At 41.0% G+C, this 21,927-nt stretch overlaps 2 protein-coding genes and 1 pseudogene across 3 annotated transcripts in view; 1 reads left to right on the top strand and 2 right to left on the bottom strand.

The window, feature by feature from the left end:
* Positions 1–21,927, bottom strand: part of LOC308491965 (butyrophilin-like protein 3) — a gene marked incomplete at both ends in the record, with an annotated part of 100,582 nt that overhangs the window by 55,174 nt on the left and 23,481 nt on the right.
* On the top strand, positions 304–20,272 carry LOC308491940 (butyrophilin-like protein 3; the record flags this gene model as incomplete). Its single annotated transcript, XM_081036177.1, is given in 9 exon segments — positions 304–361; positions 9,584–9,931; positions 15,139–15,414; positions 17,890–17,910; positions 18,497–18,523; positions 18,775–18,801; positions 19,382–19,989; positions 19,992–20,091; positions 20,094–20,272. Coding segments are annotated over 9 exon segments (1,644 nt in total).
* On the bottom strand, positions 13,495–14,091 carry LOC308491733 (rRNA-processing protein FCF1 homolog; annotated as a pseudogene). Its single transcript has one exon. The product of its transcript is annotated as an rRNA-processing protein FCF1 homolog (transcript).

The following is a 21,927-nucleotide window of genomic DNA, read 5'->3' as shown; positions in this document are numbered from 1 at the left end:
CCCTCCCAGTGTGCCCTACCCCCTTCTCTATCATTGCTTCCTTGGTCTGAGATGGATGTTTATGGCCGGCCAATAAATGCAGTGATTCAAAGTGCAGAGTTCCCTCTTCCCTAACACACAGAGCCATGTCTGTATCAGGTGACTCTAAGAAGAATGGTGCAGCTTGCCATCAGCTCAAGCTCTGCCTCTTCATGGCTCCTCACCTCAGAAGCTGGGCTGACCCCTCTTCTCTCTAACTAGTCCATCCTCCTGTCCCTGCTGTCATCTGTTTCCATAGCGTGAGATCGACCTGCAGACACATCCATGGCCCTTGAGGTCCTTGTGCTCACTTTGCTTCTCAGTCTCCTGGGGCTGGGCTCAGGTAAGCCTCCAGGCGGGACTCTGTCTGCCTCTCTTCTTGTTGGTTAACGCTTTGAGTTCTTTAGCTGCATGACCACAGCACAGTGGGATATGGCATCTTTCTTGTTTCCCTGACTTCTGCCCCAGGCTGGCACCTATCAATGCCAGGGACTGTGGGAAGCAGGGGGCAGCGGGAAGGTCTTGGGCACTGTGCCAACAGTGACAACAGCCCAGAACTCATGGCAAAAAGTGCTGAAGAGGGGCCTGGGCGTGGGGAGGGGACACACCAAGGATGTGAAGGTGAATAAATGAAATGTTTGTTAAAGGCAGGCTGTAGAGTTTAGACAGGGTTTCTAGGAGAGCACCAGGTTTCTGACATGGGTGCTGGGGTAGAAGGAGACACTGATTAGGATGTCTGGGGGAAAGATAATGATTCAGCTGAGGACATGCTGAGTGGAAAACACCTGTGGTATGTGACCTGAGGGAGGGGGAAGGTGTCCTGATCTTCAAGTGAGGACTGAGTTGTAACCTGGAATAGTCTGAGAAGAAGCCCACTTTTTTTTTCCATCTCCTAGTTATGATCAATACAAAGGCTGGTGTGTAGGATGTTGAGTAACTAAAGTTCAGAGGGGAAGCTGGAGGCGGGAGTAGACCCCTGTCTCTGCACAGCTGGAGTGTCCATCCGTACAAAGTCCAGTCAACGCAGGTTTACTCTGCCATTCACCTGCTATGTCTATTGTGTAGATCATGGAAAAGAAGAGAGAAATAAGGGCAATCAAGTCATGCTCCATGTTTCCACAGCAAAATGCATGTCTTGTTCACAGGAAAGCCTCTAACTGACATTCATTCTCATCCATTTTGTGACAAATTACTCTGACTGTTCTATTTCCTGGAGAGGCAGCAGTGTGTCATGGAAATGACCTTAGAAGCAAGAAGACTTTATTATAAACTCATTTCTCCTTGTTATGAACTTTGCGGCTCATGACTCCCCCAGGTGTCAGTGTGCTCCTTGTGACAGTAGATGGCATCACACCCTGATCAGGCCAGTGTGGAGATCACATGAGCTCATGTACATAGAGCAGAGCACAATGCTGCATTAGCTCAGAGCCTGTGTTCAACGACAGACAGTTTCATCTCGCTGGTCCCCAGGGGAAAGAAGAATAAAGGGTGGAAGGAGCTGCTGTAGGCAAGGAAAATGACAGCAGCAATAAGGGCTGGCCAGAGGAACAGAGACACTCCAGAGAAAGGTTATCTCAGCTCAAGAGCCCCCACAGCTCTGAAGGCTCAACAGCATCAGCCCTGCCGACCTACACTGAGCCCCCAAAGCAAACCAGGGACAAGATTCTAAATACAGGGGGCTGGTAAGGAGGTGATTCTGGGAACAAAGGTAAGAGAGTGGAGAGAGTGAAGCCAGAAGGGAGGAAAACCAAAAGAGGGTGTGCCAATAAGCAGGTTACTGACATGGAAACACCTTCTGAGGGGCCACAAGATGGCAACCCAGAATCATCCCAACATCCACTGCCTCCTGCCCCCCACTGGGAACATGTACCCTGACTACTGTTCAATTTTTAGCATTTCTAGGCTGCTCTGCACCAGACTGAGCAGATTCCAAAGGGCAGAGAGCAGAGACCAGGCCCCTGGGTGGGGCTGTCAGAGGGCAGGGACAGGCCCAGCCCACTGCAGGAGGACTCAGGGTAGGGTGAGGGGTGGTACTCAGCATCTGCTAGGCCAGGTCAGTGGCTGAACAGAGATCCTGCTGCAAAGTCACATTTTATATCATAAAACTCTCCCTCAAAATGTTTGACAGAAATACACTTCAGAGAGATTATAAAACATTTAAAGTAAGAAAGAATGGGTAATAAAATTAAAATATTCACATATTTGAAAATAAGTGATCACTTTTTGAATTTCCATGTGCTTGAAAAGGACATTTGCACTGTGACCCCCTTTTCTCTGATGAGTATACAAACCCCACCATACCCATATATGCACATATCAGAAATGCATACATGAGAATTAATCAAGAGATGTTCCAAATCAAAGAGGTGTGTTCATAAAGCACACTCCATGGAAGGAGAGCCACCTTCAATTCACTAGAGAGCAAATCCCCAAAGTGAAAACTGCAAAATCTCCTTGTCATGTTATCATATATGTCTCTCAGAATTTGGCAGAACAAGCAGATAAATAAAATAAGGAAACACAAATGAAGAAATAACCTATGGACAAAGACATTCACTCCTTGTACCATTGAAATGTTTACAAGACGTAACCATTGCTTGAAGGAAACAAATTGCACCTAACTGGAGATTTTACTGTTTTTTTTGGTTTCATTTTTTTAAATTTATTGGGGTGACAATTGTTAGTGAAATTACATAGATTTCAGGTGTACAATTCTGTATTACATCATCTATAAATCCCATTGTGTGTTCACCACCCAGAGCCAGTTCTCCCTCCATCACCCTATATTTGATCCCCCTAACCCTCATCTCCCTCCTCCCACCCCCTTACCCTCTGGTAACCACTAAACTATTGTCTGTGTCTATGAGTTTTTCTTTCTCATTTGTTTGTCTTGTTCTTTTGTTGGTTTTGGTTTATATACCACATATTAGTGAAATCATAGGGTTCTCTGCTTTTTCTGTCAGACTTATTTCGCTTAGAATTATACTCTCAAGATCCATCCATGTTGTCACAAATGTTCCTATATCATCTTTTCTTACTGCTCAATAGTATTCCATTATGTATATATACCACAACTTCTTTATCCATTCATCTATCGAAGGACATTTTAGTTGTTTCCATGTCTTGGCCACCGTAAACAAAGCTGCAATGAACAATAGAGCACACGTGTCTTTATGTATAAATGTTTTCAAATTTTTAGGGTAGATATCCAGGAGAGGGATTGCTGGATCATATGGTAATTCTATTTGTAATTTTTTGAGGAACATCCACACTGCCTTCCATAACGGCTGCACCAGTCTGCATTCCCACCAACAGTGTATGAGGTTTCCTTTTTCTCCACAGCCTCTCCAACACTTGTTACTATTTGTCTTGTTGATGATAGCCATTCTGACTGGGGTGAGGTGATATCTCACTGTGGTTTTTATTTCTATTTCTCTGATAATTAGTGATGTTGAGCATTTTTTCATACGTCTATTTGCCATTTGTATATCCTCTTTTAAGAAATGTCTCTTCAGGTCCTCTGCCCATTTTTCAATTGGGTTGTTTGTTTTTTTGTTGTTGAGATTCATGAATTCCTTGTATAGTTTGTCGATTCCTTGTATATTTTTGTCGATTATTGGAGGCACTGTTTGCAAAAATCTTCTCCCATTCAGTCGGTTGCTTCTTTATTTTTTCGATGGTTTCTTTAGCTGTGCAGAAGCTTTTAAGTTTCATATAGTCCCATTCGTTTATTTTATCTTTTCCTTCCATTGCCTTTGGAGTCAAATTCATAAAATGCTCTTTGAACCCAAGGTCCATAAGTTTAGTACCTATGTTTTCTTCTATGCAGTTTATTGTGTCAGGTCTTATGCTTAAGTCTTTGATCCATTTTGAATTAATTTTGGTACACGGTGACAGATAGCTGTCCAGTTTCATTCTTTTGCACGTGGCTATCCAATTCTCCCAGCACGATTTATTGAAGAGGCTGTCTTTCCTCCATTGTATGGTTTTAGCTTCCTTGTCAAAAATTATCTGTCCATATTTATGGGGGTTTATTTCTGGGTTCTCAATTCTATTCCATTGGTCTATATTTCTGTTTTTCTGCCAATACCATGCTGTTTTGATTATTGTAGCCCTTGTAGTACAAGCTAAAGTCAGGCAGTGTGATACCTCCACCATTGTTCTTTTTTCTTAAGATTGCTTGGGCTATTCGGGGTCTTTTGTGGTTCCAAACAAATCTGATGATTTTTTGTTCAATTTCTTTAAAAAATGCCATTGGGATTTTGATGGGGATTGCATTAAATCTGTATATTGCTTTGGGTAATATGGCCATTTTAACTATGCTGATTCTTCAAATCCATGAGCATGGAATGTCTTTCCATTTATTTGTGTCTTCTTCGATTTCTTTCAAAAATGTCATAGTTTTCCGCATATAAATCCTTCACATCCTTGGTTAAATTTATTCCTAGGTATTTTATTCTTTTTGCTGCAATTGCAAAGGGAATTGTTTTTTGTATTTCTTTTTCTGAGATTTCATTGTTAGTATATAGGAATGCAATGGACTTTTGTATGTTGATTTTGTAGCCAGCAACTTTACTGTATTCATTGATTGTTTCTAATAGCTTTTTGGTGGAGTCTTTAGGGTTTTCTATATATAGCATCAAGTCATCTGCAAAGAGTGGTAATTTAACTTCTTCATTCCCAATTTGGATGCCTTTTATTTCTTTCTCTTGCCTGATAGCTCTGTCAAGGACTTCCAACACTATGTTGAAAGGCAGAGGTAATAGGGGACAGCCCTGTCGTGTTCCTGAACGTAGAGCAAAGGGCGTCAGTTTCTCACCATTAATTATGAGATTAGCTGTGGGCTTGTCATATAAGGCCTTCACTATGTTAAGGTATTTTCCTTCTATACCTATTCTATTAAGTGTTTTAATCATAAATGGATGTTGTATCTTGTCAAATGCTTTTTCTGCATCAATTGATAGAATCATATGATTTTTGTCCTTTATTTTGTTTATGTGATGTATCACATTGATGGATTTGCGGATGTTGAACCATCCTTGTGCCCGGGGGATGAACCCCACTTGGTCGTGGTGAATGATCTTTCTAATGCATTGTTGTATTCGATTTGCTACAATTTTGTTGAGGATTTTTGCATCAGTATTCATCAGAGATATAGGTCTGTAGTTTTTTTTGTGTGTGTTGTCCTTACCAGGTTTTGTTATCAGGGTAATGTTGGCCTCATAAAATGAGTTAGGGAGTATTGTCTCTTCTTCAATTTTTTGGAAGAGTTTGAGTAGGATTGGTATTTGATCCGCTTTGAAGGTTTGGTAGAATTCACTAGTGAAGCTATCTGGTCCAGGACTTTTGCTTTTGGGAAGGTTATAGATGAATAATTCAATTTCGTTACTGGTGATCGGTCTGTTTAGATTTTCCAGTTCTTCATGGTTCAACCTTGGAAGGCTATATGTTTCTAAGAACTTGTCCATTTCTTCTAGGTTATTGAATTTGGTGGCATATAGTCCTTCATAGTACTCTTGCATGATCCTTTGTATTTCTGTGGTGTCCGTGATAACTTCCCCTTTTTCATTTCTGAATTTGTTAATTAGTGTCTTCTCTCTTTTTATCTTAGTGAGTCTAGCTAAGGGTTTGTCAATTTTGTTAATCTCTTCAAAAAAAAACAGCTCTTTGTCACATTAATTTTTCTATTGTCATTTTGTTCTCTATTTCATGTAGTTCTGCTCTGATTTTTGTTATTTCCTTTCTTTTGCTGACCTTGGGTTTCACTTGTTCTTCTTTTTCCAGTTCCTTAAGGTGTAACATGAGGTTATTTATTTGGGATTTTTCTTGTTTCTTGAGATAAGCCTGTAATGATATAAATTTCCCTCTTAAAACTGCTTTTGCTGAATCCCAAAAATTTTGGTACGATGTATTGTCATTGTCATTTGTTTCTATGTATCTTTTGATCTCTCCTCTAATTTCTTCTTTGACCCAGTCGTTCTTTAAAAGTATGTTGTTTAATCTCCATGTATTTGTGTTATTTCCTCCTTTCTTTTTACAGTTGATATCCAATTTCAAAGTCTTGTGATCAGAGAATATGCTTGGTATGATTGCAATCTTCTTAAATTTGCTGAGGCTGATTTTATGTTCCAATATATGGTCTATCCTTGAGAATGTTCCATGTATACTCGAAAAGAATGTATAGTCTGATGTTTTAGGATGAAGTGCTTTACATATGTCAATTATTTCCGTTTCATCTAATGTGTCATTTAGGACTGATATTTTGTTATTTATTTGCTGTTTGCATGTTCTATCCATAGCTGTCAATGATGTACTTTAGTCCCCTAGTATAATTGTACTTTGGTCAATTTCTCCCTTTAGTTCTGTTAGTCGTTGCTTGGTATATTTTGGTACTCCCCTTTTGTGGACATAAACATTGATGACTGTTATGTCTTCTTGTTGTATAGTGACCTTTACTATTATGAAATGTCCATCTTTGTTTCCTGTTCCCTTTTTCACCCTGAAGTCTGTTTCATCTGATATCATTATGGCTACACCTGATTTTCTCAGGGTAGCATTTGCTTGGAGTATCAATTTCTACTCTTTCACTTTGAGTCTATGCTTGTCCTTGTTGCTGAGATGTATCTCTTGGAGACAGCATATGGTTGGGTTTAGTTTTTTGATCCAATCTGCTACTCTGTGCCTTTTTATTGGTGAGTTCAGTCCATTTACATTTAGGGTGATTACTGATATTTGAGGATTTCCTGTCATTCTGTCTTTAGTTTTCTGATAAGGCTGTGTCTCCATGATTTTTTGCCTTTTTGATGTTGTCTATTATTTCTGTGTGGTGGTATTTTATGATGCTTCCCTTGTTTCTTCTTTTACTACAGCACATATTTCAGTTCTGGATTTTTTTTGAGTGGTTACCCTTAAATTTATGTTTAAAAAAGTTTGATGTTTAGAGTATTCCATTTTCTTCAGCACGCTTACTTTCCCCATTCCCATATCTGGTTCAGGCCTTTACTCTCCCCCTTTTTATGTTGCCCCAAATTGTCCCTGTTGCTGGAAGTCAAATAGCCTCCTTTTGTATTTCTTGTAGTGCATGTCGTGTATTAGAAAATTCCCTCAGCTTCTGTTTGTCTGGAAAAGTCTTTATTCCTCCTTCATATCTAAAGGATATCTTTGCTGAATATATTATTTTTGGCTCATAATTTCTCTCTTTCAATAGTTTGAATATTTGGTTCCACTCCCTCCTGGCTTGTGGAGTTTATGCTGAAAAGTATGATGATAATTTAATGGGCTTTCCTTTGTAGGTTACCGTCTTCTTTTCTCTGGCTACCTTGAGGATTCTTTCTTTGTTTGTGATTTTAGACAGCTTCAATACAATGTGCCTTGGAGAAGGCCTGTTGGGATTGAGGTAATTAGGTGTTCTATTTGCTTATTCGATTCAAGGATCTAGTTCTGTCCACAAGTTTGGGAAGTTCTCATCAACAATTTGTTTGAATATATTCTCTGTTCCCTTCTCTCTTTCTTCTCCTTCTGGTATGCCCATATTCTTATATTGCTCTTTCTGATAGAGTCAGAAAGTTCTTGTAGAGTTCTTTCATTTCTTTTAAGTCTCAAGTGTCTTTCATCTTCCATCTGTGTAATTTCCAGGTTTCTATCTTCAATGTCACTGATTCTTTTCTCCATCTGGTCAACTCTACTACCTAAGCTCGTTATCTCATTCTTAATTTCTTCTATTGAGTTTTTAATCTCCAGAAATTCTCTTTGGTTCTTTTTCAAAATTTCAATCTCTTTCGTAAAATGCTCATGTATTTCTTTGATTGCATTTCTGAGTTCATTAAATTGCCTTTCTGTGTTTTCTTCTTTCTTCTTTTCTTCTTTCGTTTAGTTTTCTTCTTTCTTCTTTTCTTCTTTCGTTTAGTTTTTTCAGAACTGCAATCTTGAATTCTCTGTCATTTACGTCACATATTTCCATATCTTTATGTTCCTTTTCTGGAGACTTTTCACTTTCTTTCTGAGCTGTCTTGTTGCCTTGGTTATCATGGTAATTACTGATTTATTATTTCTCTTCCTAGACATCTACAGGAGTGGCTCTGCAACAAGTTGATAGGAAAAGGTCTTTCTTTTGTTTTCCAATATTTGTTGGTAGAATGTTTTATTTTCTCTCTGACTGCAGCCTTTTGTTCCTTTCTCACACAGTAGTGCTATGTTTTCTCTGCACTTTTCCGGCTTCTCACACAATGGGGAAATTCCCTGGGAAATGGGCTTCTCCTCTGTTAACAGTTCTCCTGGGTCATAGGGTGCCACGTCCCTGTGGGGATGCAGAGAGCTTTTAAAGTTCCAAAGCTTTTTCTGCACCAGATTCAGAGCCCGTATTTTTCAGCAGTTCTGTTTACTCCTGCAGGGATCCACACAGATTGGTGGGGCCCGGGGTGGCATGAGTTGTGAGAGGTGGCCCAGAGCACTGGCTACGACCACCACCACAGCCAGTCCCGCTTCCACAGCTCCCTCCCCTTTGCCGGTACTAGTTGGGCTGCGAATCTGTGCCTGTGGTCCACAGTTCTCAGAACAGCAAATTTTCTGTTCTTTTGATCTGACACTGCTACTGGTTCGCTTCTAGCACCGGAACAGGGCTAGGTGGGTGCGGGGCGAGCTATGGGAGGGTAGAGAGCGGGCAGCTTGTCTCAGTGTCTAAGGCTTCCATTCTCTGCTCAGCAGTGAGGGCTTAAACCACCGTTTTCAGCCTTCTTCCCTCAGTCTTTTCTCCGAGGTCTCTGCCGTAAGCTTTGGGTTCAGCCGTGTTGTATGCTGCCCCCTCAGCCCTGTGGGCCATAAGCGGAGCCCTAGCAGTCTGAGTTCTTCCCTCTCCCGCAGCTGTAGGAGTTCTGTTATGCAGCGAGCTCGGAGCACTGAACTAGATCTACGTCCTGAGCCAGCGTGGCTCCGTCTCCGCACTTCTCCCTTCCCTCCTCCCCTGCTCGCGGGATTCTCCCACCTTTAGGTGAATTCAGTAGTGGGCCTCTTCGTCTTGCCTGTCTGCTGAGCAGGGAGTCCTTTGTGGAGTTATTGTTGTTCGATTCGTTGTATATTCCAGGGGATCTTTACAGAGGTTCACCTCACGCTGCCATTTTGATGACCAATTCTATTGTTAACATTCCCCTCCTGGAAAATGAGCTTTCTTTAGTTTTTAGCAAAGAAGATGAAAAGTGGTTTTTGTGAATGTGCCATGAAGCTGACAGGCAGAGGCGAGAGAATGTGTGTATAGATGCTCCTCCAGTCAGAGGGTCTGCCTATCGAAAGTCTCTCACACCCCTGATTAAGTTAGTCAGTGTCTCTGAACATTGTGTTCTCATCTTGGAGATAGGAATGTCAATAACATATGCCTGTTGTGATGTTTGTGAGACAGAATGAAGTAACAGATGTGGAAGTGCTCTGTCGAGTGTAAGGGATGTACAGATGCAGGTCACTGGGTTTGGAAAGGAGATGACGATGGATTTCGCACCCCCGGGCACACGCCGGCCATGAGTAGGACACACTGACAGGGTCTTTGCTCAATTATCTCTTGTGCTTCCTTCTACAGGCCAGTGGAAGGTGATGGGACCACATAAGCCTATCCAGGTCGTGGTTGGGGAAGATGCAGTGTTCACGTGCTTCCTCTCTCCTAAGACAAGTGCAGAGGCCATGGAAGTGCGATTCTTCAGAGATCAGTTCCATACTGTGGTGCATCTCTACAGAGAAGGGAAAGACCAGCATCATATGCAGATACCAGCGTACCGAGGGAGAACCGAGCTGCTGAAGGACTCCATAACAGAGGGGCATGTCTTACTGAGACTAAATAAGGTCACTCTCTCAGACACTGGTCTCTACGGATGCTGGTTCAGATCCCAGAGTAATGACCATGGAACCACCTGGGAGCTGCAGGTGTCAGGTCAGTTGCTTATTTCAGAGAACTCATAACTTTGTGTTATGGTAAAAACACTTGGGACTTCATGTCATATACTGAAACAGGAGTCTTTTTGAAAATGTTTTCATGTCATTCAGGAAGAAGATAGCATCCTAAACTATCAATTCTTTCTGTTTTGTACATGTGATTGTCTATCACTTTTTTTGCATGTGTACATTTATGTAACTACTACCACATCAGGACATATAGCTATCCCCATCACCACTAAGATTTTCTTCTGCTATGCCTTTGTTGTCTCAGTCATCCTCCTCACCCACCGACCTCCCCAACCCCTGGCAATCACAAACTGGTTCTCCATCTCCATGATTCTGTAATTTCAGGAATGTTATAGGGGTCATTTAAGCTTGATGGCAGAGTGAGAAGACCCCTTTGTTTCTCCCCTTAAAGTCACAACAAGTCAGACAACTATAATTCAACAAGGGATGCCCTGCTCACTATACAAACTCATCTGAGAGATCCACACATCAAGACCTCTGAAGGCGGGCATATGAAATAAGTGGGGGAGGTGGGAAAGAAGACTTACCAAGATGGGGGCACCAGACACAGTCAGGCACTCACTATGGCCCCAACTGACAAAGTAGTGGTGGAAGTGCCAGGCTGTAGTCTTTGTACAGCAGCCTGTAGGTTAGGAGGGGCAGAAGCAACATTCAGGCCTAAGTAGGCTGTGCCCAATGTGGCTAAACCTGGCAACAAGTGCAGAGATGATACAAAGACGTTTGGCAGCCATGGACTAACTGCAGCCATTACTGGCAAGAAGACAAAACTACACACTCAGAAACCCCTCTCCTTGCTTAACCCATGACACCCACCACTCATGATGGAACCTGATAGAGGCAGTGGAGATGCCTTGGATAGAACAGAGTAGCTTGCAGCCTCTGTTTACAGGAAGGCAGCATGAAGAACCTACAGGCCTGGAACCCATTACCCAACACATCCGACCATAGGGGTAGTACTCTGAGACCGAGGCAACCAGAACATAGAGGGGACACCAACCCCCTCAGGGAACGTTAGGCATTTTCTAAGACAGAAGAGACCGCCCCACTGAGATCTCAGAGGTGCCAGAACTACAGGTAAGAGAAAACAAAATCTTGTGCAATACTACCACCTGCTGGAATACAAATGAAACACCTCTACTGATCAGCCTGCTTAATTGTCCAGAACAAAACAGTATTTAGAAGGAATAGAGCTCTCTACCTCAAATGCCCAGACAGAGACACAATCCATCAAATACAATGAATAATCAAGGTAACAAGGTAATCAAGGTAACAAGCTAACTCAGAAAGAAAATGAAAAGACTCCAGAAAAAAAGATATGGAAGACTGTGACTTTAATGACAGAGAATTCAAGATTGAAATTATGAAAAAATTCAACAAGATACAAGATACAAGAAAATTCAGGCCTTAGAAATAAAATTAATTAGCAAAAGGGGTACATTACCAAAGAGATTGAAACTATAAAAAAGAACCAAATAGAAATTCTGGAGCTGAAAAACTCAATTAATGAGATGAAGAATCCATTAGAAAGTCTTGGAATAGAGCAGACTAGATGGAAGAGTGAATTAGCAAGCTTGAAGATAGAAATCTAAAAATGACTCAGGGAAGAAGAGAGACAGAACAGAGCAGTTTTTAAAAATGAAAGAACTCTAAGAGAACTATCTGACTCCATTAGAAAGGGCAATGTAAGAATAATAGGTATACTAGAGGGAGAGGAGAGAGAGACAGGAACAAAGATCCTATTCAAAAAATTTTCAATGAGAACGTCCCAGATCTATGGAAAGAGCTGGATCCTCAAAATCAAGAAACTAACAGAGCACGTAATTATGTCACTCCAAAAAGGGCTTCTCCAAGGCACGTTATTTTAAAATTGTCAAAAATTAATGACAAAGAAAGAATTCTCAGGCAGCCATGGAAAAAAAGATGGTAACCTTAAAGGAAATCATTGGATTGTTCAGCAGAAACGCTAAAAGTTAGGAAACAGTAGACTCAAATATTCAAAATCTTGAAAGAGAGAAATAACCAACAAAGAATAATATATACAAGAAAGTTATCCTTTAGATATGAAGGAGAAATAAAGGCTTTCCCAGACATACAAAAGCTGAGGGAATTTACCACCACAAGACCTTCATTACCAGAAATGCTGAAAGGAGCTCTTTTTTCTGAAACAAAGAGAAAAAAGTATAGAAAAAATTGAGTAAGGACAAACAGACAAACAGAAGCAGGAAATTGCAACTTTCTTTCAGAATAGGGTGTTAAACACTTAATTATAACATGAAAATTAAAGGGGAAAAGGAATTTTTAAAAAAATGTAACTTGTACCATTTGGAAATAAACACCCAACACAAAAAGGGATAATTTGTGACAACAAAAACATAAAAGGGAAGGAGGAAAAGGACTGAATTGGTACAAGTGAATGAAGATAAGATGCAACCAAAAGAAAAAGGACTATTGTGTTTATGAAACACTTATTTTTACATAAACCTAATTGTAATCACAAAACAAATCTAGAGTTGAGGCACATAACATAAATAGAAGAAATGGAGAAAAGAATCATAGAAAGTCACCAAACTGAAATAGCAGACAGGAAAAAAGAAACAATGGAGATACAGAGCATCCAGAAAACAACAGTTAAAATGGTTGTATAAGTCAATAATGGTTGTATATATCAATAATCACCCTAAATAAAAATGGACTGAATTCATCAATCAAAAGGCACAGAGTAGTGGGATGGATTAAAAAACAAAATCCAACTGTCTGTTTCCTTCAGGAGACCCATCTCAGTAACAAAAAGAAAAAAGTCTCAAAATCAAGGGGACGTGGACCATAAGATGTCCGGCTGTTCTGTATTGGTCCTCCAGTCCTGGGACCCTAGTCAGTTCACCTACCTCTTTCCACCTTTCAGAGTTCTCCTATGGTTGTCTCTTGTGTTATTTCCAGGTTTGTAATTCTATGTAGAAGGAGGAGCAGGGAGAGATTAGTGTATACCATCTTATTGGAATTCCTTTCCTTAGTGCTTACACCATAGTTCCTTCTTTCATTCACTCAACAAACATTTATTTGGCTCCATTTGTTGGGCCAGGCCCTGGACAATGGAAGAGAATAGCACATTGTGGGTAAGAGCTGTTTGGGTGGGGGAGATGGCAATAAGAAATCCTCAAAAAGAGGTTACCCTCTCTCTCTCTCTCTGCTAACAGATTGTTTCATTACTACACAGATATGGTCCAATTCTACCTATAATTTCACTAGGAGAAAAAAGAGTGCTTTATGTTCTATTAATTCTGAAGAATTTTTTATTGTTTATAATATTTTTTTGTGAGCAGTCATTGGATTTATAAAAAGATGCAACAAATTTTAAAATGATACAAAAATATTTTCAAAACAACATTAAAAAAGTGAGTGTCTTTAACCATATTCAACTCATAATAGAGCAAATGGGTGAGTGGAATAATAATTCATGCTGTAGCATGTTTCATAAACTGGCAACAGAGAAAATTGGTTGAAGGAAAGCAGAGGAATTTTGCCTTTTAAGAATTAGAATCGAGGGGCTCCATAATCATCTGGCATCCGCTCAATGTTGTACCTATGGTTAGAAATGTACATGATGGGAACTCCAGGGATTTTCCTGATTCTTCATTTAAGGTCCTGGTCAACCGTAGCCACAATGTAACACTTGTGCTGAGTTACTCTCTGTACTAAGCAGTCATCTGCATAGGATCCTTTGTGTGTGCATGGTAATCGTTCAAATCTTGGATCCTTGGCAATCCTTAGAGCCACTTGATACTTTTGCCCCACTTTCTCAATTTCAGCTATTACACAGTCAGTTATACAAGGGATACACTTGGCATACAGACAGTCCATCATTGACTGAACTAAGTCTAGTTTGGCTTTAATGGAAAAGTTGATAAAATTGGTATCAATCAGGATGTGGTAAGGTGGGCCCAGCTGTGTGTTATACTGGAAGAATAAGCAGGAAGGGTGTTGGGGGACTTCTCTTTCCTTGAGTGCACTGGGATCTTTCTTTTGTTTCTTTTTAGGTTATAACCTATCCTTTTCTTTAAGCCTCTGATCTCTGAGACTAAGCATTCGCTTCATGGTCGCATACTTCCTTGTTTTCTTTTCCTTCCCCATGTTCACACCACACTCTTCTATTGTTTATAATATTTTTATAATACATTCTCTAAAGGTAATAAATTGTGTCATTTTCAAAAAAAAAAAAAAGAGGTTACCCCTGTGTGGGGTACTCTCCATAGTCTCTCAAGTCACAAATTTGGAGGTCAGGAGTAACCCTCCCTCATCCTCTTATTAGTCCTGTGAAATCTATCTCCCTGTACTTGTCCCTCCCCTTCTCACAGTGTTCTTTTCCAGACCTTCTCATCTCTCACCTGAGTGATTCAGTGATCATCTATCTGGCAGCTTTCCTTCTGAGTGTTCCCACTGACCCTTCCTCCATAGTGCAGCCTGGGGCGTTCTCTAAGATGCATGTCTGCTCACAACTCTTACCTGGAAGCCAGCCAACAGCTCTCCAGTGCCTACAGGACAATGGTCCACACTCTTTAGGTCAGTGCACCCATCCATGTCCTGCCACTGTCCGTCCCCCAGACCTCACACCTATCCCCTCTTGCACATCACAGTCCTGACGTGCCAAATGCTCATAGGTCCTTGGGCATAATATGGCCTTTCCACTCATGCTGTGGTATGTACTGGGCCCTCTGCCTATCCTGCTTCTCCCTTTTTCTCTTTGTTCACTTTAAAACCTTTTATTCATCTGACACAGCAGAGTGCAAATGTCACCTCCAGGAAACCATGACTTCTGATGACAATCACTGTCTCCTCAGTGCTAACTTGACCATGCTCACTTCTGCGCATTTCACAATGACGTGCATTTGTTAATAGTTGTCTCCTTTTTTAGTCAGCAAGCTCTTCATTAGAATGGACTATCTTATTTTTTCATCATATTTAGCGTTTAGAAACACCAATGTATATAGTAGCTGTTAAATTCATGTTGAGTGAACAAAGACATGCATGGAAGGGTTTACAACTGTTATAAGTCTATGTGTGTCTAAGAGAGAAATGGCCATGGGGGTGGGATGTTATGTACTTGATGAACCTGGCTCAGAACATCTGTGGCCTTAGAAAATCATCTTTGCTTTCATCCCTTTCCTGTTTTCTCCCCAGCGTTGGGCTCAGCTCCTCTGGTTTCTATCATGGGATATGTTGACGGAGGTCTCCAGCTGCTCTGCAAGTCCTCAGGCTGGTTTCCCCAGCCCACAGTGAAATGGAAAGGCCCCAAAGGATATGATTTGCCCTCAGACTCAAAGGTGAATGCAGACAGACAGGGTCTGTTTGATGCGGAGACTTCCCTTATAGTCCAAGAAAATGCTGGGAGCGTATCGTGTTCTATCCAGTACCCTGACCAGAGCCGAGAGGTGGAATCCAGGGTATGGATAAGAGGTGAGTGGGGAGAAGGAGGAGTGGGGGAGAGGTTCACGATTGTGTAGCACAGAGGGAGAACAGGAGCCTCTATTTGAGGGTTGTTGTGTACTATTGTCCAGTTTTAATGATTAGTTTTGAAAGCCAAAGATCCATGAGGTATAAAGATAATATAAAATTTGATTATGTGTTAATGAAATTACATAATTTCAGGTGTACAATTCTGTTTACATCATCTATAATTACATCATCTATAAATCCCATTTCATTAACAATTGTCACCCCAATAAATAAAAAAGAATTGATTATGTGGAAACAATCATTTATAATTGCAGTGGAGTAGAGTCAATTATTTTCTTCATCACATGATCATCTTCGTGGTGCAACCCTCCAAAATCAATATACACAAAATTTAAGAGAGCTAACTTGAGGGACAGAGGAAAAAAATGTTTGCTCATTAAAAAAATAAATGCATCTATATAGCTACTAAAACATTACTCTGTGAAACAGAATATAATAAAAGTAGATAATTTCTGGAAGGATTTAAAAATAATAGGATAATTAATGTAACCCCAAATATGTCAGTAATCACAATCAATACAAAACGAGTTAATTTGCCAATTAGAAGACAAAGAATGTCAGACAGGAATTTCAAAAAATCTCAATGGTTGCAATTCTTAGAGAAATTGTAATACAATGAGCTATTCACTGAAACATTTTAAAAATAGAAAAAGCGTAACAGACAAATGTTAACCAAAGGAATACCATTGTAGATATGTTAGAGTCAAGAGAAAAAGTCTTAAGGAAAAAAAGCATAATTACGATAGTTATTTCAGAAACATAAAAAGTGTATTCACTAGAAAACTATAAAAAATATAAATATATAAATATATATGCACCTTATAGTATACCTCAACATATACAAAGCAAAAATCAACAGAAGTATACATTTGTATACATATATAAGACGTAAGGTTGTAGACTATTTGATATAGAAATTAACAATCCTAATCTAATAGACATTCTTAGAACAAGACTTCACCCACAAAAATCATTATTTTGAAGCACACATGGAATATTACAAACTTCCACCAGGTACATGCACATAAATTTGGAATCAACTTGTCTAGTTCTAAGAAAACACTATTGAGATTTTCAATAGAGTTATATTGAATATATAGGTCAATTCTGGAATAAACGGTATCTTTAAAATATTGCCTCTTGTTACCTGCAAGAAGTTACATTGCTGTGCTTATTTTAGTTGTTTTACTGTATTTTAATATATTTTATGTATCTAAAAAAATGTTAGCAAACTCTTACAAAGATGTATAAAATAGAAGCGACATTGCATGTAATAGCATGTGAATGAAAGTTCATTCAAATAAATGATGCCTGCAGAGTTGTTATCTGTTTAGAAGACAATGAAATTGAACTTCTACCTCATTTTATATACAAAAATAAAATCCAGATGGAGAAAGAATTATGAAGAAGTACGTTATAAACATGTACAAGAAATTATAGAAACTATCTTTTCAATCTTGGGGTATGAGATGATACTTTAAATGAGTCAAACTGCTTTTACTGTTCAGTGGTATCTAAGGGGTCTGTGGAACTGTTTTGCAGAGGTGATTTTCCAGGCCATATCCTGGCGCCTGCTATCTATTCTACTGGGAGTATTCTTCTCCGTCCTGTGTGTTGCTGTCATTGGTCTGACAATTTCCTTCTACACATTCAAGAGTAAGTGAGAGAGAGAAGCAGGGGCCCATGGCTTACTCATGCTTCCAGCAGGGCAGGGATCAGGGATCCTCCCACACACCTCCCAGGTCTGTTATTCCAGCCCCAGTCTCCAGGACCCCATCACCTGGGCCACAGCAACCACAGTCCTCGCCCCACTCCAGGCTGGCCAGAAATGGCTCCCTTAGGAAATGCCAGCCCCACCAGGCCCATCTTCCTCACAGAGGGCCCAGAATTAGGGGAACAATGATTTTCATTATCTGTAGTGATGATATAAATTTATAACATCACCAAGACTCCAGCAAAACAATTTAAATTACTTGAAAAGACTTCATAACAGAATAAATAGAAGCGAAGACAAGATAAATTAATATTCAGTTTCAATAAGAGTTTTCACCCCAAGAACTAGTTTTTTCCTCCTTGGAGAGGATACTGTTCCTTGAGAACATTTGCCATGATCCCATCTTCACTCCAGCTTCTCTTATATATTACCATCCCTTCTCCCTGATAACCACCATCTCCACATCCACAGGACCCCACATGTCAGCCCTTCCCTTCAGCATAAACATTCCTGATCTCTTCCTTTACCCCAGATAGAGACAGTCATTACAAGGGTTTGGCGATGGGGGCTCAAAAGGAGAGTTCTAGAAGAGCCCCCATCATTCACCCTGAGCAGCTTGTCTCCCTGAGCAATGAGCCAGGGCTGTGTTTATACCTTACACATTGCTGTGTCCACCACTGGATATTCTGTTTCTGTTTCAGGGAAAATCTGGGAAGATTTGGGTAAGTGTCTTGTCATGTTCTGAGCCTTCCCCACAGTTCTTCTGGGTCCCTCCTGTTCCTCAGTTTGAGCCACCTGGGGACTGTCTGGGCTCCAGACTGGACAGGAAGGATGGGCAGGATGATGAGGACAGCTGTTTCAACCTCCCACCTATTGACTAATGAACTGATTCTCAGACAGGTAGGGATGGATGGGCAGGACGATGAGGACAGCTGTTTCAACCTCCCATCCATTGACTAATGAACTAATGATCCTCAGACAGGTAGGGAGGTAGGAATGCTGAAACCCCCTAAAACTGTCTGCACATTTTGCCTTTTGGTACATTCTGCGGGGAGAAGAACTGTAGATTTCATGAGCTCTCTGCGGGATCCAGAATGGGAAAGAGCCTGTGAGGCATCTCTCTCAACCTCCTGCCTGGCTTGATACTCTGAGATAAGTATTCCAGGCTTCTATCAGCCCAGAATATTCTGCTTTTTGTGTCATGGAAAGACCAGGAAACTGGTTAAGAGTGTTGTAGAGCTTTCCTCTCACACTCTCCCTGGGCCCCTGTTCTGTGATTTCATTCTCTTCTGTGTTTTTGGTTTTCAGAACGGAGAAGGAAGCATGGAGCAGCAGGTGAGAGAAGCTATTCCCTCCACTCCCATTATCTCTCCTTACCAGTCCCTTGTTTATGAATCTTGAGACCCTGAGGCCCTGTGTCTCTGCAGAGACAAGTTGGTGATGGGGACCCTGAAACTGTTTGCAGATGCTGGGGGAGGTGCATTTGTAGAGAACCCCATGGCCTTCAGCATATCTGGTCTCCTGTCTCTCTGACTCCCGCTCTCCATGTGAGTACTGACCCTCCTTCTCTCTCTGCTTGTTTTCAGAGCTGAGAGAGGCCCGGAAACATGCAGGTACCAATGTTTGAGAGGGTAACAGTGGGAGAGAGCTGCAGGTAGGCCTGGGAGAAGGAGCCAAGCAGAGAAACAAGCGGGAATGAGAACGATGAGACACACTGGATTGCAGATTATAAATCTGTGAGGCCCGATTCACCCCAGGGGGCAGCTGCCCCAGACTCACTTCTTGCCCCAGAACTAGGAGGAGAGAGGATGGGAGCTGGGTCAGTCAGGATAGGGGTCAGAGGCTAAGCTCCAGGGAAATGAGGGCACTGGTGACTGGCCAAGGGGATGGACTGAGGGGAAAGAGGTAAATTTTGTCAGTTTTGAGGACGGCAGGAAGCTGCTTAGAGGAGCTGATACAGGTCTCACAAAGTCTAATATTGAGCTCACAGTAGAGCATTACGAGGCATTGGTGAGGTCCTAGGGCCCCATTGAAGATGAGGGAGGGGCAGGGGTCTATGTCTGATGGAGCCTCTGGCTCTGGGACCTCACCTGATCTCACCCTGAGCCAGTTTGCTGTGGGAGGGATTGATCTCTGCATCCAGCCCAGGTCCCTCCTCAGTGACTCATGCTCTCTCTCCCTGTGACACCCCAGTGGAAGTGACTCTGGACCCAGAGACGGCTCACCCCCAGCTCCACATTTCTGATCTGAAAACTGTGTGCTGTAAGAACATTCACCAGGAGGTGACCTTCACGAACAAGCAATTTAAAAGGAAGTGTGTGTTGGCTACTCAGGGATTCCAGGCAGGAAAACATTACTGGGAGGTGGATGTGGGATGCAATGTAATGTGGTTTGTGGGAGTGTGCCGGGATGACGTGGACAGAAATGTGACACATGTGACTTTGTCTCCCAACAATGGGTACTGGGTGCTTGGACTGAATAGCGAACATCTCTATCTCACATTTAACCCTGATGATATCATCCTCTCTCCAAGAAAACCCCCTACACGAGTGGGGGTCTTCCTTGACTACGAGGCTGGGATCATTTCCTTCCTCAATGTAAATGATCAATCCTTCATTTACACCCTGACACATCAGTTTAAAGGGTTATTGAGGCCCTACATCCAGCATGATGAGAGTGATGAAAAAAATGTAACTCCCATAGTGATCTGCCCAGTGTCCCCGGGATCAGAGAAAGAAGCACCTTTTGACACAGACGAGCTGGAGCCCTCACCACAGGTGACCACATCCTTCCTGTCCAGGGTGGTGCCGTGAGGGAATCACACCTCACACTCTCCCTCAGGACACTGAGCTTCTTCTCAGGCCCCAGAGCCCTGCAGCAGACAGCAGCATGGCTTCCAGATGAGGTGGCTGGCCCATCCATGTGGGGTCAGGGATCATGGCTGCCCTGAGGCTCAAAGGGAAGAAGGTTGATGGTGTATTTAGTTTGGACAAACTCTATAGCCAAAGAACCTTTGACAATATGAAGCTCTCAGGCTCCTCACCTGTAACACAAGGACAGGAATTCCCACTCAGGGTCAAGTGAAGACCAGAGATAGTGAATGCAAATCATGCTGCCTCTTGTAGGTGTCCTGGCATCAGTGGATGATGTGTTCTTTATATTAAACTTTTTTGACATGATCTCTGCTTATTTATTCCATATTAATTCATTTTCCTCTATTCCAAATCACCTGTGGAATTTCTGGGCCAAGCCCAAAGAATTGATGAGGAAGGAGGATGTCCCAGCTCATTCTATAAAGCCAGCATGACTGGCTGATACCAAAACCAGACAAACATATTAGAATAATATAGAAGAAACTATCAATTCTTATCCTTCAAGAACGTAGTTGCAAAAATTTAAATAAAATTTTAGCAAATTGAATTCCACACATAATGCAAGTATCATACATTACTGCCAAATATGTCTATCTCAGTAATGAAGGAATGTTTTAATATTCAAACATTAAGCAGTGTAATTCACCACATTAACAAACTAAAAGAAAAATCATGTGATTATCTCAATAGATGCAGCAAAAGAACGTTTGACATATTCAGCATCCATTACTAATAAATCTTTCAGCAAAGAATATATAGAGATGGCTGATAAGCCCACGTAGGTGAGGGAGGGCTTACTACATCCTTGGACAGTAATAAAATGCAAATTAAAACCACAAGGAAACACTATTACTACCTATTAGAGTAAAATTTAAAAAACTGATCGTAACAAGTGTTGACAAGGCTGTGGACGGACTGAAAGTCTCATAAACAGCTGGTGGGGGCATAAAATGGTACAATCACTTTGGAGAACAATTTGGCAGTTTCTTTATAATGTAAACAGTCCCTTACCATGTGATTCTACCAGTTCACTCTAAGTATTTTGTTTAAGAGAAAATGAAATACATTCCTCTACAAATCTGCACATGAATGTTCAGAGCAGCTTTATTTGTAGTAATTGAAAGTAATAAGTGATCCGGATGCTATCAATAGATGAAGGGATAAACAAATCTTCATATATCCATGCAATGAAATGCTACTCAGGAATAAAAAAGTATGAACTATTAACACACACACACAAGGATGAATCCAAAATAATTATTCCAAGAGAAAGGAGACAGGCAAAACAAAAAAACACACACACAAACAAAACAAAACCAAACTCTCAAAAAGAGTGCATACTGTGTGTCATTGCTTGTATAAAAGTCTAGAAAATGCAAATGCAAAGCCCTGACATCAGTGGTTGCTAGGAGGGGACATAGGATAGAAGGGATTAGAAACGGGAACAAGGAGGCTCTTAGGGAGCAGAAATGCTCGCTGTCTTCTTCGTGGTGATGGTTTCATGGGTAAACACACAAATCAAAACATATCAATTAAATATCACACATGTGCAGTTTATTATATGTCAATTATACCTCAATAAAGCTGTTTTCAAAAATAAACATGTCAACAATACCAAAAGAGGAGCATGGTTGATCTTAGGGATAGTATTTTCTGAACCACATCCTTTAGGTACCATCTTTACTTTTCAAAAAAAATAGACTTTATTTTTAAATAGAGTGTAAAGTACACAACAAAACTGAGTGTAAATTACACTTTCCGTATAACCCTCTCAATCCACATCACACACAAACATGCCCAGTCCCCTCCAGCATCAACTCCCCATCAGAGTGGTACGTTTGTTACAACTGATGAACATAAACTGAC

The sequence above is a fragment of the Rhinolophus hipposideros genome, assembly GCF_964194185.1.
Source record: "Rhinolophus hipposideros genome assembly, chromosome: 23".
NCBI lineage: Eukaryota > Metazoa > Chordata > Mammalia > Chiroptera > Rhinolophidae > Rhinolophus > Rhinolophus hipposideros.
Note: the sequence above shows the minus strand (reverse complement) of the source record. Positions and strands in the feature narration are given on the sequence as shown.